The 20,267-nt window shown below is 39.1% G+C and overlaps 1 protein-coding gene across 1 annotated transcript; it reads right to left on the bottom strand.

Moving 5' to 3' along the window:
- Positions 1-1,413: 1,413 nt before the first annotated feature.
- On the bottom strand, positions 1,414-18,816 carry papss1 (3'-phosphoadenosine 5'-phosphosulfate synthase 1). Its single transcript, XM_053334447.1, has 12 exons — positions 18,570-18,816; positions 17,682-17,796; positions 17,333-17,568; positions 16,709-16,847; positions 13,269-13,387; positions 12,855-12,968; positions 12,551-12,662; positions 10,330-10,535; positions 7,721-7,856; positions 7,126-7,394; positions 4,945-5,174; positions 1,414-2,639 (listed from the first exon to the last, which is right to left on the bottom strand). The coding sequence occupies exons 1-12, from the start codon at positions 18,636-18,638 to the stop codon at positions 2,501-2,503; spliced, it is 1,884 nt and encodes a 627-aa protein (XP_053190422.1). The 5' UTR covers positions 18,639-18,816; the 3' UTR covers positions 1,414-2,500.
- Between the last annotated feature and the right edge of the window lie 1,451 nt (positions 18,817-20,267).

Here is a 20,267-nt window from a genome sequence, read left to right as displayed (position 1 = left end):
GATGTCTTAAACTCACCTTCAGGAGATGGATGTGAAATCAGCTTTCAAGTCTCAAACTAGTCGGCACATGCACCATTTTTCACAGTGAAGAAGACAGTAAAGGTCATGTATGCCCCAGTGAAAATCTCTTTTAACAGGTCATAGTGCAAGAATATAAAATGTATGACATTTATCTCAAACAAAAACATCTGCATAACTAAATAACATTCAGCTTCTCTGACACAGCCTGGTTGCAAATTGTAGTCAGGCCTTGCATGCGGTATCCTATAACAACGCTTCAGTTAAAATGGTTGAAATGAATGTTGTGTTTGACTGTCTAAATTCTCTACAGCAGCCTGTTGAGTTAATTAAATGAGTTGGTGCAGGTGAGTGGAGGCATAAGTCATGTAAACAGTAGTCAGAGCACTACAAATTCTTCTGGCACCTTCAACCTTTTCTCTCTGGCAGCGTGCCACACTGTAACAACACCCTCAGAGGGATAAAAAAAAAAAAAAAGAAGTTTCAAAGCAAGATCTGATTATGGGGAGAGAAAGCTGAAAATGGACCCAAAACTAAAATACACTGTGCATGCTAAAACACAAGATAACATCAAGAGGTTAGTAATACACATAGTAACAGACACCTGCATTACCCAGAGAGCACTGATCTTCTCCAGACAGTTAAAAGAACAACAAAAATCATAAAGAAACCTCTCTGAAATCATTTGATCATTTTCAGTAAAAAAAAAAAAACAGCTATTCTTTTGAAGTTGTACTGAGGTCCCAGCTTGATTACCATTTAAGATTGAACAAGATCTGGCGAAAGGTAGAAAAAAAATTGCTGCTGGCAGGTCTCTTCATTACATCTTGAAGTTGAATTAGATGAAGTATCCAGGGTATTTCTGACAGAGCCACTCTTCTCGGCCTGGTTTTAACCCTCTAGGTTCCACTTTCACTGCACCACTGCATCTGGGAGCCAGCTGCAGCTCATTGTATACAGTGTGCGAGTGTGTCTGAGACTGATTGGGGTCACTAGAGGGTCTGACTCATTCAATATACAGATGATTGACCAACTGGGAGGTCACACAAGTTCCAACAGTCAGAGCCTAAGATATTGGAGAAATTTTATTTTAAAGAGTACACTGTTCATGCAGATGACAAAGTGCACTTAAAACAGGTTAGCCACAAAGACATGAAGAGATTTAGACCTACTGAGATGATCACAGGCAACTAAAACTTGGTGGCATCTCATCACTGTAAGTTTAGTTTCTAAAATATATTCAGTTCAGTGCTGTCAGTTGAAATTAAGTGAAATTCTTTGAAAATATGTAATGTATTTAAAACTCTGGTGTGCTGAAAAAGAAAAACAACACATACCCTGTACTGTACAGTGGTGTAACAAACCCTGAAGCTTAGAGAAAGCAAAAGTAAACAATTTGTTCTTTTTTGCTAAAAATGGTTTATTGGACAAGGAAGATTACAAATCTGATCCCTTGATGGTAACCATCAACCATCTGATTATACAGCCCAACTCTTAAAAATGAATTACCACATGGAAAATATTAGCAAACCAAGGAGGAAAAAAGTACAAATGAAAATGTAACAAAATATCAAGACTGTTATGAGTGCTTAAAGCACCAAAACTACATGCACAACACAGTTAAAAGGATAAAATGTTGCAATGTTAGGATCAAATACAAATAAATAGACAAAAAAGAAGTTGAAAGTTTTCCTAGAAGTTTAGGAAGGTTAGGGTTGTGAAACCTAATAAAACACTTCAAGCTGTTTTAATGCTGATCTGTTTTGCAGATCATTTCTGGAACTACTGGACCGTTTCAGTGTAACAATAAGACAAGTGGGACAGAAAGCAGGTGTGTGTGTGTCTGTGTCCCATTTCAAGCAAGACATGATGTGAATCCACTTTCTGAAGACAGGAATTTGAGAAAGACCAAGGCACTCAACTTCTACATCAAATACTTTTGTACACCAAAATTCGAGCAATTACCACTGCCACTTGCAAACATACAGTACAAAGCGACTTGTTCTGGGTTCAGTAGTGAGTCACACAAACTCTAGCAGGTGCAGTAATGTTTCAAATGGAGACATCACAAATACTCAACATTCATCACTGCTTAAGTACTGGTCAACAGTACTTTCCATACAGGTCATTGAGGGTTTAGATCTTAAGTCTTTTACACACACCAGTCATCAGAATATACAGTTATAAAGTTAGTGTGAAACACAAACATCTACTTAAAAGATTTTTTTTTTGTTCATGCTCATGAATACCAACTCCACAGTATACTGACCTTTACTACCATGATTCCAAGTAAAATAAACAAAGTACACATAGTTAAAACACAAATGTGATAAGACTAAAATTTGATGACTGACACTTGAGCATAAAAGTGGCATAAAGACAGAAGCCAGAGCGTGGTAGGCTGAGTGGTCCCTACATTCATCATTTTAAACATCAGTAGAGACCGTTGTGTTCCCGTGTTTTTACATCCGTGGCTCAACCTTTAGGCCTTCTCCAGTGACTTATAGTATTCTTTAAGCACAGCCCAGGCCTTAGGAGCCATGAAGCCATCAGGAGGATTCTCTCCCTCGCGGGCCATCTTGCGCATGCGTGTGCCTGAGATGAAATCATAATCTTGATGGCTGCAATTTAAAAAAAAATACAAAAGAAAGAGGGAGGAAAATTTAGTTACAGACATATTTCAATCACTGAAAAGATGCTTATCCAAAAAATGACCCGCTGCTGCTGTGGAAGTTTGTTGACATTTGCCTGACATTAACATAACATTGCCTGCAGTCTGAAACCAAACCCTTCATTTCACACACTGACCATTTCTGGCCACTGCTTTATTAGTAATTCCTTGCCAAATCAGTCGCCTCAGACTTTCTGTGACACTCCAATAACACCAGGACCAGATCAGACCGCAGACCACCACACCAGATTGTTAGAGGGCGTCCAGTACGCTCAAATACATTTTAATCACTATTTAGAATGTGAAATTTTAAACTTAGTTGTATGGGGTAGACATAATCCATATGCCTAAAAAATTAAGTGTGCAACATACTTTATGGGTTGTCAATGTAAAGCATTTGCAGTAATGTAAATTTCTGCTTTTGCCAGCAATACAGTTTCAAACATGACATTTTGGTGCCAAGTCTTTGTATATAAGTGTAAGTAGTAAGTGTGAATATATATGTAAGCTATAAGTATAATTATAGATTTTTGTCAAGTTTATTTTTAAGGTTTATTATCAATATTCAAAGCAATGGAGTTCAAATTAGCACATAACACTGCCAGTCGAGGTAAGTTGGAAGTCTGAATGACCAGTTTTAAGATGATTTAATGCTGCGAGACACTCCTGTCAAACAACCCCCACCATCAAACTAACTGCCTACTCAGGATGAAGGATAGGAAAATTAAATAGTGTCCCGAAGTTTCTTTCCAATAATCAGATTTTGGGATTTCCCTTGTCCAAACTTTCTCTAAAAAAATAATTAAAGGCCTTTCTTCGGTCTACTGCCTACTGGCTTCTCGCTGCACCTCAAGTTCACCTGGTTCAAAAAAGATGGGAACAAAGAGTGCTGAGCAGAGCGCTGGCACAACTTCATCATGATCCTCATTAGACTGGTTTATAAATTACTGGTAGTGTTTTGGGACCATCAAGACAGTTGAAGACATCTTGTTAGCAGATATTTACACTTATCTCCACTTAAAATTACATTCATAGAGGGTCTGCGAGTCCTTCTGCCTATGGAGTAAATGTTCTAATTGCTATCACATGACAGAGCACATCTTGTGGCTCTGAAACGTTAAGGATCTGTGAAGACGACATAGCGGTTCACATGGTGTGAGGTAAAGGAGCTCCAGGCAAAATTCTTCAGAGAACATTTTTATACAGTGTCAAATTAGAAACAGCTTGCTGTGATCTGAGCCATTAGACTTTAGACTAAGGGGTATTGCTGGAGATTAGGCTGAGCATCCATATTCCTCCTGAAATTTGGCAAGGCCCCCTTCAGCGTGCATGAGAGAATGTAATGCCATAAATCTGGGTGAGTGATGACTACAGACTTTGGAAATCCACTGAACCTCTTGCATTTGCTCCTTAGATTTATGCAGATTGAGTCAATGGATCAATGAGATTTCATATAAAAATGTTGTAGAGTCTATTTGAGTTACGAGATGGGTTTACTGTTTTTGTATATCATTCTGAAATGTGTTGAAAAGTCACTTAAAGGTCAGGTTAACACTGATGACAACAGTTTTGCACTATTACCTCTTTCCACATAAGTACTAGATGTTTCTGATCAACAATCCAGTTTGGACTCAACGTCATAAATATGCATCATGGAAAACAAAGCAAATCTTTTGATTAATCTGCCCATATTTAGTTTTAACATTCCTAGCCAAACACAGTTACAGTTGCATGATGGCGGAGACTGCGTCGAATCTGAAGGAGAGGCGGTGAGATTGCATGATTTTTGTTAGTCGTCATGTGCAGTGTCCGTATACAGACTTTAATTAATAGCAGCGCTCTGTAATTTTTGAGCAACTTCAAAGCTTGTATTAAGCCACAAATCCTTTTAACTGTATAGGGAAAGAAAAACAATTCATGTTGTTCTTGGCTTGGTGTAAATCGAAGAAGGAAAGCAAACAGATGAAAGGATTTTTTTTTTCTAAACAAGACAAGCTAAGTGAGTTATTAATTTAGTGAGTGTAATTTCTGTTTAGGCTGCTGGTCTAAATGTGAGGTATTACTCTGAACCTCAAAAAAGGTCTAATTTTGTGTGGGCAGGCACTTTCACTTAAGACTAAACCCATCCCTGTATTCCATGTGCCTAATAGACTAAAAGACTCCAGGAGAAATGATGGGTGACACAGAAAGGCACACACTAAAGTGAAAAATCCCAGACATCCTAAAAGAAGGAAATAACATAAACAGGTACTCACTTCTTGGCGTCGTAAAAGTCCATTGCTCTTTTGACCTTGTTGTAAGCAGCGACCTTGAAGGGTACAATCTCCAAAGTGATGAGGCCAGGAGCCATGGTGAGGACCTTGGCCCCGTGAGTGGGCTCGTACAGGTCCTTTCCTGTGTCAGGATGGGGCATGCCTGCAGGGTCACGACCTACAATGTAGAAGTTGGCGCCGGCCACCATTCGAGCTCTGCAATGCCACTGAACCTGTGTATAAGAGGAAATTAAAAAGGAAAGCATAAAAATGTTGACAAATACCTCAGGCATAAATTTGTAAGTGCCTCCTCTAGTAAAGTGCCTCTTTTTTCATCCACATGTTTCTAGAAGTGTAGGAACTTGATACATTTTGTCACTGAAAACCATGACCTCCAGTGTGACACCACATCCTGATTTTAAATCGGGCAATTCCACTCACACATTTATTTTGTTGAAGGACCCCATTCAAGGTCACTACGAAACCTCCCTGTGAAGCCCATAACATGTGCACATGGTACATTTTTTTCAAGTTTTTAACTTTATTTGAACCACTATAAAAAAGGGTACAGTTTTGTTGTCCTTAATTTAACATTTACACCAAATTGTATTTTTTATTTAAAAACAATAATTGTTAGCACTTTTGCAAATGTGTCTTGTTAACTGCTAGTGACAGGTTAGTTTGGTCATTAACTGACACAAAAGATTGAAACATCCTTTGGTGTGACACACATTGAAAACACATTACGTGCTGCTCTATTGCTGAAAGGAAGTACGCAACCAAGAGTTTCACAGACAACGACACGTTTTGGAACAGCGCTGCACAGAGGCTCCAAACACTGCCGATTCCCAATGAATGGATATTTGGCGTTCTTTTTGGCATTAAAAAAAAATATTTTTTTAGCCTGGCGGAGGTTCTCGTCAGCCTGGCGGGCAGACAGGCCTGTACAATTATAGAGGAAACACTGGTTTAGTTTGTACTCAGCCTCTACCTCAATGCATTTGCAGTTCAGCGATATATCAGTGGTGTTGAAGGCCTTTAATTGTGTACAGACTACGAGCTCCTCATACACTATGATGAGGAATCCTACTACTCTCTTAATATGGAAATGTCTGAGCAATATGTGGTACTTCATAAGTAGGTGTTTAATGCTCAACTTGCTGTTTCTGCTGAAGTTGATTATATAAATGAACATTATATTTTTGTGCTGTAAAGGTTAACCTGCTTTCTTTTAACAGGGAGTCCTAAATCAAATTTAGTTTGGGGCTTGCTTTCTGTGGTTGACTGTACTATAAAATCACTCCAACTGATAATATTATCTAAAAAGAAGTATAAAAAACTAACAAACATTTTCACTTTTTGGCGGACCTAATTCACCTAATCCGCCAGCAAGTCTCCAACAACTGCTGCCCTTGGGAATCTGCATAAACACTGAGGCTCTTTTTCTGTTTCTCATTATGAATAATTGCTAAAACTGCACATTACTTCTTGACTATTACAAATACTACTGCCATTAGGTTCTTGCCTGTAGTTTGTGTACTTAAAGATCAACAATTTTTAGATTAGGCTTACAAAACAAGTGGTTTCAGCTCAAGGTGGAAATGGTAGCCTTTCAGAGTGTTGCTCAAAAACCTCCAGGCAACAGGAACACAGGAGAGGTAGTTTGATTATTTGAGTGACAAGCAGACCAAGGTTACATGTTTTTAATGGGCAAACAAGCTCAGAGCTATGATACTAAGGCAAAGGCTGAGGGAAGTTCACTAAAACTCCCATTCAGAATTACAAATTGAAAAAATTCAGTGTCAGACATCTACCGGCCTCCAATCTGTTCTCAATCATTTTCACCATAGCTTTCCCATTATCACAAGTGAATGATTAAAAGATTCCCAGCTACACAGCTACGCTCAGTCACACGGAGAGGTTGGGGTATGGAATGGAAACACTAAACAGAGCGCCCCAAGACAATTGTAAACCCTATTTCCTGCCATTTTTCACTCTCAAAAATTTGCAGACACCAAGTATGTGACACTCCTCCTCCCTGTGTCTGTTGTCATTACTTACTGCAGCAGCCACATTTTTTGTTCCCTGTCAATTTTGGAGAAAAAAAAAAAACCCAACATGATGCCTTTTTTGTAAAGATACGTCAAGCATGTTGTATGCAAATACCACATTCCTGATCATTACCTCAGTTGGCCCGGCATACATCATAGGTGAGGGAAAGATCGCAACAATGGTGGAATCTGGATTCAGGACACCCTCCTCCAGCACAGCGGCATGCTGCTTCATTCGCCAAGGCAGTGGCACGTCATCGTCCTTGGTCCAACCTCCCAGTGGGTGGAGCAGGAGCACGGGCCGACGGTAGCCACGCTCGATGAGACGCTTGTGGGTGTCCTGCATCAGAAGAGCGTGACCGTTGTGGACTGGGTTTCGGAGCTGAAAGGCAAATACGGCATCTGAATAGAAAGAAAGGACAAGGAGGGTTTGTTAAATTGAACATCTGTAGAAGACAAACAAAAGGCCACAATGTACCCAGAGATAATCAAGCAACTAACTGCCCAGCCACTGAAACCACATACAGGAGTGAATCACATCAAAATGTTCTGACTCTTGACTTCCTTACTGTGTCTCCCTTACATTTTTCCTAAAGTATAAAGAAATAATAAAAGTATTGAAATGTACTACTCAGAATGAAAACAGTTTATAAATACTCTCTTTAAAAGTCTTTACTACTTAATTTACTAAATGAATACACCCAAGTGAACGGTATTTGGCCCCGTACCTGCATTCATTTCTTTAAACTTCTGTTTGAGTTCAGTGGGAGTCAGTCGATACTGATCGAGTCCGTCATTCCAGTAGATCCTGTCCAGAACCTGCAGGTCTCCGCCGACCAGCCAGTCGCCACTTTCCATCACCATCTGAAATAGGAGCCATAATGATCGTGACAGTGAACAAAACTCAAACATAATCCAGGCTTAAGACACTGCAGTCCATAAAAACTTCACTGTGCTGGAACCCTGCCAAGATTAAATCGAGTTATTACCTAGTTGCAACGAGGACACGGCAGCGCAAATCAAAGTCTCTATGTGTCGTTAAACAGTCAACAAAACTCTGGTTGGACCACTCTTCTGCATTTGGCTACAACTCTTCTTTCTTAATCTCAATAACAGAGCAGAGACAAAATCAGATTGTATTCCATAATAAAACCTGCTGATGAGCTCATGACCACACTGGAGAGAATTTTTCCCCTCACAAGGTTCATCTAACAATGTCACCTAAGAGCTCAGGATCCACGCAAAAGCTGCTATTGTTTCAGGCAATATCTTTGGCCTGTCTCTTGTGGCATTTATGAGAGCATAGCTAGAGTTACTGAAAACACGGGCCTGTGAGATGTTAATGTGATACAAAGTGACAATTCTCTACAGGCTGGGCAAAAAAAGGAAGCATAGGACCAGCAGTGAGACAAAAAGAAGGCCACAAATGAAACCTGAAGTGTTTAGGTGTTGCAAAAAGCAGATCTGGATGATTGACATGTAATTTATCATGTAGATAATTAAAAAGAAATATGAAATCTCTTTGATATCTATACTTTACAGATTGATTACAGGTTCACCTGGTAAATTGTATGTAAAAATCTGAAGGTTGTCAGCGACAGAGCTGAGATTCATGTCTACGTGATGTGATCAATAACCACTTGGCACCGTTCTACGTTTTCAGGACCGTGTTGTGATCTGTTTTCCACACTCGAATTAATCCAACCTGTCTACTGCTGGCCTGAGAGGAGTCATGAAAGATGCTTAATGGTCTTATTCTTTGGGGAGATCAACATAGACAAAGTCACAATTTATTTTCCTAACATAAGTGAATGGAAAATATAATGTCTGTGTGGATAAATCAAAGGAGCAGGGCTGCACATACACATGTGCTCTATTTAACCATTATATGCTCCCCGCGACTTCACATGTGAAAAAGGGTTCCAGCAAAATAAACAACCACCACACCATGGTTTCTGATCAAGGGGGCTCCTGTCTGACTGACAGACAGGTAAACAGGAAAAAGTGGATTAGCTACATGTAATATGGAGCACAACGTTTCTGGCAGGAAAGAAAAAGTTACAGCTACCAGCATCGAGGTGTGTTGACAGACTGGCTCCGGCGTGGGGAGTTAAACATACACTTATGTATACATACACATACTCTTTAATGAGTGACACCTTAATTATAGCAAGCTGAATACACATGTTCAGCTGTGGCAGCTTAGAGTCGGTAAAGAATGACAGTTTTGAAATATAGAGTACTCAGCATGTGTTTAAAGCCAGTGTTAAGGCATCAGGTGTTGACACTGGAGAGTCATGGTACCAATTTATGAAACTGGCAGCTTCTAATGCATCTTACAATGTGAAGCTAGGCCAGATCTGCTCATAAACAAGGTGAGACGAAGAAGACATCTGCTAAAATTAAAAATGACTGCCAACTGCGCTGAAATACTGAGACAGCTGCTGTCTAGTGTTCAAGTTCACCTCCATGCAGTGAGAGCATTTTTAGCAGCAAAGGGCTTTAAAATGAGCCAGTAAGGTTTAAAGTAGGTCTTATTCCAGGGAGTGAAATCACTACATGTAAATTACTATTAGTTTTGCCGGTATATTAATGGCAGACCAACTGCACTAATCCTAAAAACAATGGGATTTAAAATTAGCCACACAGGCAACTTTTAGAAGTAACCTTGCACTGCATCAGTTTGTACAGATGGAGTTATAAAAAGACAATCTGAGGACTATCTTTGTCTGTAGTATCAGACAGTTCTATTCTTTTCCAGCTACAAGCCGATGCCACTTTCCGCAGGGTGTGAAGGATCATTTCAGGACGTTATCTCACCACCGAGTCTACCTGAGCCCCAGAGGAGTCGATAGGAGACAGATGGAAACAATTTGCTGGCAAGGATTCCGCAGCCTGTTCAGCTGAGCAGTACAATCCCAAACGCATTTGGTGGAGGCTGAGTGAGACACTCAGCATCCAAATATAACACCTGCAAAATGAGAGTGGACCAAAAAGATCAAGTGATTACACTGGGCTTCCTGACAGACTGTGAGAAAAAACCTTGCTCCTCCACCTATTCAGTCTTTCCATAAGCAAAGTGAAAAGGCCAGCTCGGATCTGTGTTCTATCAGCACTGAATCCAGGGAGGCCGTTTGCATTCACATGCAGAGTGTTTATCACATAGCACACTGACACAGACCATCTGGAGCTCTGCAGATGCCACTCAATACTTTCACCAAGATGGAGCTTTCAGATTTTCGACAAATTGTTGGCACATGCTGGAATTTCATTTTTTCAGACAACAGCATGCTTACCCACACCCGGTGACCCTAAATGTGTCAACTGAGGAACTGACCTTGATGTAGGGGTGGTCTTTGCAGGTGGTGCCCCACTGACGAGCACAGCGCTCTTCTTTTCGGTGCTCGTAGAATTCAGGGTTTCGAAGGATGGCCACACGTCTGCCCTCATACACCAGAGCCATGGCTGTTGCACCATCTAGACGCTCTTTATCTGCAGTACACACCGGCAACACTACAGGGACTGACAGGTTGATTACACCACCTAGGACAAGGGTGAAACAAAAGCACATTTTGAGATTGAAAGGCACATTTATGCAGAAAGAAAATATACCATCTGCAACTCACAATTATTTCAGTTAATCTGCTCGTTGTTTTCTTTTAATTGATCTTTTTTTGTAAATATGACTAAAATAGAGACAAATGCCAAATTTCCAGAATGCAGGGTGACATATTCAAATTGCTTGTTGTTCGTGAGGTTTCTTCCTAGTTTTCCTGTTAAAGAATGGAGGGTGTTCTTCCTGATATAAGGAAGGAGGATGTATACTGTGCAGATTGTAAAGCGCTCGCCCCCACCCCCCAAGGCAAATTTGTGATTTGTGATATTGGGCTATAAAAATACATATTGACTTGACTTGTTTTGTTTTGTTCAACCAACATTCTAAAACCAAGAGACACTCTGCTTACTATCAGGTATAATACTGAACTAAATTGATTGATTGACTAATCTTTATAGATCCAAAATAAATTAAAGGGTAATACCCATATCCAGTGACTTAATAACCAGATTGGCCTATGACTAGACATAGTATGAAAAGTGAAACAGCATAATCCACCACTGAAGCAATATTAATAGATAAGGTTTAACAGATAATTCAGATAAACATCAAATAACAAGAATAAAAAGGACCCTAGTGAAAATATTTGTAAATGAATCTTACAAATGTTAAAAGGTTAACATATGCAGCAAGAAAAGATTGACCATTCTAGATAAGTTTCCATCTTGTCCCTCTTCCGGCTAAATGTGAAATATAAGGTTAAACCACAGGCTACCGTGACTCTTCAGGTCTGCAATTTTAGAAGCAGGAGAAGAAAAATATCCTCTTAAGCTAAGCTGGATCATGACTCTTTTCTCATTCCATACTAACTTTAAGCTGTGCAGTGACAGTGTTTTGTTGGCGGGTTCATTTAGCCGTCCAGTGTGATGAAAAAGCTGGGACTGGCACGCTTTTCACATCACATCAGATCAAATACTGTGCAGACAGGAGGCAACTATGACTGCTGTTCCCACCTCCCCCTGGACCCTCCTCTGGTCCCCACTGTCACAGTGCAGAGCTTACAGCTGGTTCCAATAAAGCGCACACACGAGACTGCCAAACGTCCAAGCGAGGGAGAGACAAGCTTGAATTTAGGTCTCTGTTTATTTTTGCAGACTATTTGATTAGTAAAACATGCAGTTTTCTGCTTCCCAAACAGTTTTAGTGTTACAGTGTGGGCGATCAATCCTTTCAGGATGATATCATTTTTACACCATCAATTCCCTGAAAGGAAGTCAAAATGTACAAAATGGTGGTGTGTGTGTCAATCAATACAGGAGCCTCTTCCTCTGCATCCCTCTCCCTCAGGATACACAGAGTAAAATAGAAACTAGACTTTCACATCAATACATATTTCTGCTTCTGTTCAGCCGGTTCAGTTTCTCAGGCTAGTCGTCTTTCCGGGCACCAAATTCAAATCATCTGCGGTTTTGCTCAACATTGGAATTTGATTGTTTTATCATTCAGTGAGGACAGCTGTTGTAATACATACCTGCCAAAATCTGACAATGAAAAACAGGCTTTGTTGACTTTAAATTCTTTTATCTATTTTTCATTTTATTGTGTGTGTGCGTAACAAAATATTTGGCACAACAACACACAACTCAGGGTTGAGTGGTCATATGGGCAATAAAAGAAAATTGACTTTTCCTGGAAATTCAAACAATACATGATAAATTGCTGTAATTACACAGACGCACAACAAATTTGTTACATTTTTGAAAAAAAAAAAAGGATGCACTCCTAACCTTTGGGTGCAAACAGTCTTATTACTTCACCATCATGAGATACCGTACAGCACCATCATTCTAGAAAATCTGCATGTGGATCACCTTCATTCCTGATTATATCAATGACATGCTGCCACTTCTTTTGTGAGCTCTCATCGCCACCTAGTGCCTTTTCTCAAGTATAGCAATACTGTTCTCAATTAAATGTTGCGCAATAAGTTTAAACATCTTACCATCCAGCAGACAGTCAAAATGAAGACATTGCAAAAATTCTCTCTCTCGCATAAAGCCATTCAGAGGAGTGGCCCAGCCTTCAGCCAGCACCTGCACCCACTGCATGTCCACCTGAAGATCACACACACACACACACACACACACATTACATATTGACCTGCAACTTTGCATACATGTCCATCTAAATAAAAGGATACAGAAAATATATGAGTGAACAGTGTAATAATTTCTCCATAAATACTTCGGCTAGTTGTTAAGCTTCATTTTAAGATGGATCAATATTAACAAGAAAATCAGTAGCACCTTCCCAATCTGTACAGCGGGCAGAGTCTCTGCGTCAGCCTTGGCCAGGTCTAGTTTGTTCTCCTGAACATACAGCTCTTTTACTTCATAAGAAGCATCAACAGGAACTATATCCTGCAGAATAAAAAAAGGGCATCTAATTAATTATTTGCATTTATAAATGCATTCGAAAACAACCTTAAATCACTCTCAATCAAGATTTTAGTAAAGGTTTACAAGCCACAAAAAATAATTCACAGGGTGATACAGGTTGAAAACATTGGCATCTATATCCTTACAAATGTTGGGTCTCATTGCCCTCTAGTGGCACTCTAGGAATGACAACACAGCTTTGTGAAACAAGTCTGACAACACTTATCAAAAACATGTTACATTTATTCCCAGCATGTCTAAGCAGGATATTTCCTCTCTTACCCTCTCCTGAAGCAGGTCAATAAGCTGTTGTATGGACTCATTCACACTGCAGGAGTCAGTCTTTAGCACCAGCTCTGGAGCCTCTGGCTTCTCGTACTCTGAGTCAATCCCAGTGAAACCTGAAAAATATACTGACTATTGAATACATAATCTTAAATACACACAATAATGAACATATGAAACATGTGAAAAGTCTACTTTTGTTCCAGTTCCATCACGTTCCTGATTTTATTATTAATATTGCAGTAAAATCTCTAGATATCCAATATTTAAAAAAAAAAAACTGGGACTTAAATAATTGTGATGTGTCATGTGTCTATGGAGACTGAGGGGGAAGTCAGAAGATGGTTCACAGGCTGAATTCCATCACATTTGAAGGAAATACTATCTGACACATGGTGCCTAAAAACAGCATCTTGAACCACCCAGGACAGGAGCGATGAAAAGGCCAAATCTGCTCTACAGAAATTACACAGAAATTACTCTTGATCTCCTCGCGCTGTAAAAAAAAATGACTCGTTACACTGTGTAATAAGAAACACTTCCTCTAACAGTGACGCATCGGTTTTATTGTCACTGCCATCTGTGTGTAATTTGACATGATATGGATCAGCAGAAACAGAAAGCAAAGACAATAAAGGAGGGTATATCCATATAACTAAGTAGATCACAAGCAGAAGACAGAATAATGAACATGTACAGTGAATGCATCATACCTGTCAACAGGGCAACAGAGTACTCTTACACACAACTGTTTTTAAAATGTAGATTTGTACTCCATGAAAAACATTCTATATGAAAATAATGTCGTTTAATAAAGAAAGTAGTGAAATAGAAATTTTCTGAAAAGTCAATGGGTATACAAAATGAAGAAAAAAACATTATATATAGAATTTTTAAAGAAAAGAGCAAAATAAGCAGAACACGCAACTATTAATGATATGGATTTCGATGCAGATGAATTTACTGATTTTTGGTTAATACTACACCTTATTTTTCTAAGGAGCTCATTAAGCCTAACAGTAAACAAAATGTGAAAAGATAAGCTATTAATGTAAATAAACAAGTCATGCTTAATGGGGAACAAAAGTAATAATTGACATTGTTAAAACATTTAAGAGCAGAAGTCTACAGAGTGGAGTGGGATCGATATGTCTGCGATTAAAAACATTATTGACTGTGTGGTGAAACCACTAAACACATTCTCTACAAGCTGGCACATTTCCTAGCTCTCTTTAAAAAATATACTCTACTCTATAAAACTAGATGATTTCATCACAACACATAGGGCCTGACTTACTAAGATCCCAAATAAAGGGTACTAAATTGCGTGCACAGTGCAATAGATTGCACGTTTAGTTTGCGTGCATTTTGTGGGTGATCTACTAAGAATAACTGCGTTAATGAAAACAGGTGCAACAGGGTGGAGACATCAGTATTTAAATGAAAATGAAATGTGATCAGGTTCTAGTGGAAGAGGTTAACAAATATACTGAGTAATAACAAAAACATAATAATAAGAAAAACCCGACATATGGGAGAGTATTGGTGACAAAGTCAATGCTGTTAGTAAAACCAAAAATATTCCACCAAAATTATAACACAGGAAAAACTCTGTCCTGTGCTTATTCTGTCACTGTGCCTCCTTCTCCTCCTCTCTACAGGAACAGAAGTCATCTGTGCGCAGCCGGTTAATACCTGCCCTTCAAAAGGTATTATTTATAGACGCAGTTTCCTTAAGGTTTGGTAAATCGCAATGCGTGTGTTAAATAACATATTTGCATTTTCTCCTCTATGTATTTTGCGCACTGGGGTTGAAACGCCCCATATTACATATTCATTATGGCAAACGTACTAAATGGACAGCATGTACCATCTTGCACATTCAAAAGGCGCAAACCTCAGTGCGCTGTTAGTAGATCAGCCTGCACATTTTTTGCACACGTTTTACACATGCAAACGTTTAGTAAACCAGGCTCATAATGTACTGTGTGAACAGCAATTTGGGTTAAGAACCAATGGGACAACTTTGTTTGCACTAAAGGAATTTGTGGAGGAAATATCAACTGCAATAGAAAATAAATAATATACAATGGGGATATTCCTGGATCTCAAAAAACATCACTTATTATGAAGAAATTAAAAAGATTTTAAATTAGAGGACTGTTGGTTAAGTGAACTTGGAGAAAAGGGATCAATATGTCCAAATAAATCATTTTAATTTATAACTATTGAAGGTTACTTCAAACAACTTTTGGACACAGTGGAAAAGGAAATGGGTTGACTAATAAAATACCACTGAATTTAAGTAAAACTATATTTGTTTGAAGTTATTTTTGGTAATCATTTCAATCATAAAGCAACCTCATGATAAATGATGTTGAAACTGAAATCTCTATCTGAAATTAGATTTCTTGGAGTGATAATAGAAAATAAATTATTATGGAGGCCACATATAAACACGTTGGAGTACTTTTTTTATAGCAATATGTCATCAGAGTTGTCTTTTCCTGGTTTAAAAGGCTGCATTACAGTTAAGTATATAATTTTCTGAACTAACCAGACTGTTCTAGCTCTTCTGTTATGTACCTTTTTATTTGTGTCATTATATCCACCCTACTGATGATTATTTATCAAAAATTTCATAGTGTAAATATTTTGTGAAAGCATCCGCAGTCATCTCTAAAATATTGTTGCAATATCGATAGAGGTATTTGGTCTAAAATATCGCAATATTTGATTTTGTCAATATCGCCCAACCCTTACTCAGTTGTTCAGTTACGTTTAAAAAAAAGGTAAACAGTTACAATTTTTTAACCAACTTGTCCTGTAGCCTACCTTTTTGCCACATGAAAATAAAAACTGCCATAAATTCACACCATTGCTTTTTTTTGGCAGGCAGGCACCTGGGTAAGTGTTACAGTTATATCACTGCGCACGTATATGGCAGTTCAGCAAGCAAGATGGCAAGATGGGACAGCATTCACTTCATGGAAATATTCACCCAGGTAACGGGAGCCTGTTGCCCTGTTGCAAATGAGTTCCTCACCTTTTTCAGACTGCAGAAATCTTTTAAGTTGTGTTATTGCGTTGTTTTCAACTGTGGTACTTGAATACCTGCCTCCTTTTAATGTGTTTTATGTGTGTATATGAATTGTATATTAATACTTTACATTTTTTCTGTTATTGATTTCAGACCGAAATGAATTTCAAATGAATAAAACAATACAACTATCCTGACTTAAATGATTTCTTTTTCAGCCTTTGTTCTGTTTTTAACATCAACATTCAATATGGCAGTACATTTTGAAGTACTTTTCCAGCCCAAGTATAAAACTGATTTGAGAACTGTTTTGATCTCAATGACAGTTTGGTCAAACATTATCAAGAATCTAGGTCTCAGATTTGATGATGCAATGCACACAGACAGGATGCTCTACCTCTTATTTCGCCTGCTCTTGCTCTCTTGTACAGCCCCTTCACATCCCTCTGCTCACACACATCCAGTGGAGCGTCCACAAACACCTCAAAGAAAGGCAGCCCAGCTGCCTCATGGATCTTCCTGGCATTAAGGCGATCCTGGCAAAATATAACCAAACACATAGCGAGGTAAACACATGGTTTTAGCCAAAAAGAAGTTAGCAAAACACGATATTCAAGAAAAATGTGAGCATTAGATTGGTTTAAAATCATAAAGGACTCAGATTTTATGTCCCTGGCCCTGCACATCCAAAATGTGTGTTTTCTGATGCAAGAGGACATTGCTCACTGGTCTATGCTGTAAATTAGGGCCATGCACATTCACACCTCTGACTTTGCTTCTAATTAAAGTAAAGAGAACGTTTATAGCAGGCATCATAAATTTTAATAGGATGATGATGGTCAGTGTCAGTAATGTCATTGTTATCATCCAAGATAGAGTCCAGTATCCAGTATCTAAAAATTGATGTGAATTTTGCAATCCTGTAGACACTAGCCTGTTTCTTGTCATTTCAAGGCCATCCCAAATGTATTCCTGTCCTCAACTGTCCGTTTCTCTCATTGAGCCACAGAGAGTCACTTACCCTGCTGTAGGGAGAGATGAAGCTGGCAATGCAGACCAGCCCAGCATCAGCAAAAAGCCGGGCCACCTCAGCAATACGTCTAATGTTCTCTTCACGGTCTTCTGGGCTGAACCCAAGGTTCTTATTCAGCCCCTGGCGGATGTTGTCCCCATCCAGGGTGTAGCAGGGGATCCCATGACAGACCAGGTACTCCTCTAAAGCCATGCTTACAGTGGTCTTCCCTGCACCGGACAAACCTTAACACAGAGGAAAACATCAGGACTGTGCAACAGCTATGGCATGACAAAGGTGAAGTGACAGCACATTGAAATTTTCTTTTTTATAAATGCTGTCATGATGATGAACATACCAGTGAGCCAAACAGTGCATCCCCTGAATCCTCCTCTTGTGCCTACAACCTGCCCACGCTTGTTTCGGCTCACGTGGTGAGCTTGATAAGTGACATTAGTTGCACGTTGTTTTCCCTGAAATGATACACATATTCTGGTGAATTAATAGACAGAATCTCAACATGAACAGAGCAAGACTTGCAGATTTGTCATCACTTTGATATTTGATAAATCCATAATGAAAACATTTGTTAGTTGCTGACCTGACAAAATATCAAAAAGTAATGAGAAAGGGCCATCACAACTTCACAGAATCTGTACTACCCAAAATACTTAATTTACTATCATTATGACAAATAAATCAGAAAATCCTCACATTTGATATGCTGGGCGCAGCTAATGTATATCTTCTTTGACTGTAAAATGTAATGAATGAAAGTGTATGTAATTTCAACTACTTGTTTCAGCTCTATATGAATGCACGTTTGTCTGGTGTTATTATTATGTTTGTTTGTTTGTTTTTGGACGACTAAAATGCAAATCAATGAAATGAAAAATCAGGATGCTCCAAACTAAATCCGATCAACTATTTTCATGCAGCTGTGGATCTAGGCGGTAAAAGGAAAAACAGATTTGCTGACTGTGATGCTTGAACCATTAGCGTTATGAGAGCTACATTAAACAAACAAGTGATGCCCTTGCATTGACTGCATTACTGATTAGCCATTTTTCAGTCACAGGCTGCTAGCGACGCTTTATATGAAAAGCTAGCTTTGCTGTAAAACAGTATGAGGCTAAGCAAGTGAATTAGTTAACTGTATGTCCTGTTAGCTCCTCAGAGGGTTGTTGGAGGACGGACGTGATGAGTCGTCGTGATGAATTTACACAACTTGGCCAAAGAAACTCACCCAGCTCTCAGCAGTGTTGCTTAGCTTCTGTTTCTTGTGCGAGTTGCCACACGTCTCCATGTCCGACATTAGCCAGCGACTATTTCAACCGGCTAACCTGTTTTAAATCACACAAAACACGACAAACCGCTCGGATATTTGCTTGCTAATGCACGTATCTACTACTTTTTTAAACTTTGCTTTGGCACAGGTATCTCCTGTGAGCAGAGGAGCCCCAGAGCCAAGAAGCCTGCCTGCTACAGGAGGAACCGGGAAGAGGTCTCTCAGACGCAGCCACGTCGTCACCGGGGACGTGGTGACGCATTTCCTCAGAGGACGTTAACGGGGAAAAAACAAACACTGATCTAAGGTCAGTTTGTTTCTGTGTCATGACGTAATCAAAGTAACAGGCTACCTGACTCAACTGATCTGCAGTCAGTACTTATTATGCACAGGATTCGTGATTGCAAGTGATTTAATTATTCTGGGGGGGTTTTCTCCCCTTTTTTTGATAATTAGAAAAATATTGTATAATTGCTAGAAATATATGAAATGAAATTAGAGTGGAAATGACTCATGGCAACATAACCAAATAAAAAGACATCAAAAATATTCTTATGATCTATTTTGCCTTGTGCTTACATTTTATATAATTGTTAAATATTATAATATATTGCTAGTAGCTATATTGCGTGTCTCCATAATAAATCTACAAAATAAAAATAAAAACGGCAGAATTATAAATCATAAAATACTACTATTCCTACTATTACTCGTTCAGTAGCCTATGGTTAAAGATGCGCATATTAGATAGAGAACACCTGTTTTAAATGAGCAGAGTTAGAGGGCGATGCTTGTGCTGATTACAGGACAGTTACTCTGAATTAAAGGGGATGGCAGGGCTGGGGACTGGATACAGAGGATGGATGGATCTAAGAATATGTAGGGCTTCGGGGAGGAGCGCTCCCTCAAAAGCGAGCGGCAGCGCAGTATAATGTAGCAGTCCAGCTTGAGCAGAGCAGCGATCAAACAGGGCGCAGCATCAGGGATTCAAGGAACTGCAACTACAGGAGGAGACACTAGGAGGCCCAAGCAAGGCAGGTAGGATGCTATAAACTGTGCAACATGTGAATATGGATACATTTTATTATTATCGCTATGTGTTGTGCTGAACGCATTGATTGCGACATTGGCAAGTGATCTGTAACAGGCTGCTATAGCCACACAAGATTTTATGCTCCTGATGACATTCAACTTTTATATCAGTCTTGCTTACAGATGCTGAAATACATCGTGAAGTCTAGTACATTCGCCAGTGTGTGAATTTTCATTTGTAGTGAGCTACTGGGCCCGTATATTCGTCTACATTCATGCAAAAAGTTTTCTTTATCGGTGGATGATTAGAGATGGACTGGAAGATAGCCTACGTGTTTATAGTGTGATGATGTCAGCTCCAGAAAAGGGTAGGCTATATACAGAAAATAAAAAGGCAAGTTGTCACATATATGCTCTGAAACATTTAAAGGCAAATCCCCCATTATTTCTGCATCATAGCCAATATACAGACTGCACATGCTTGTGATATAATTATTCCTTCCTGTCATCTCATTTTAATAATTCAGCTATCAGTTTCTAATAGTTTTCACTGAAATCAAAAGGGATTAATTACAGGACATGCAAAGACCTGTTGCCCCACCCAGTAGTTTATATTGAACATGG

The sequence above is a fragment of the Scomber japonicus genome, chromosome 2 (assembly GCF_027409825.1).
Source record: "Scomber japonicus isolate fScoJap1 chromosome 2, fScoJap1.pri, whole genome shotgun sequence".
NCBI lineage: Eukaryota > Metazoa > Chordata > Actinopteri > Scombriformes > Scombridae > Scomber > Scomber japonicus.
The sequence above is the reverse complement of the archived record's forward strand: the minus strand, read 5'-3'. Positions and strand labels throughout refer to the sequence as shown.

Excerpts from the sequence above, each read along its gene's own strand:
- papss1 (XM_053334447.1), bottom strand. The coding sequence starts at position 18,638 with ATGTCGGACATGGAGACGTGTGGCAACTCGCACAAGAAACAGAAGCTA. Across the intron at positions 17,797-18,569 it reads GCAACACTGCTGAGAGCTGG|GGAAAACAACGTGCAACTAA; the intron begins GTGAGTTTCTTT and ends GTATCATTTCAG. Across the intron at positions 17,569-17,681 it reads ATGCACTGTTTGGCTCACTG|GTTTGTCCGGTGCAGGGAAG; the intron begins GTATGTTCATCA and ends CTCTGTGTTAAG.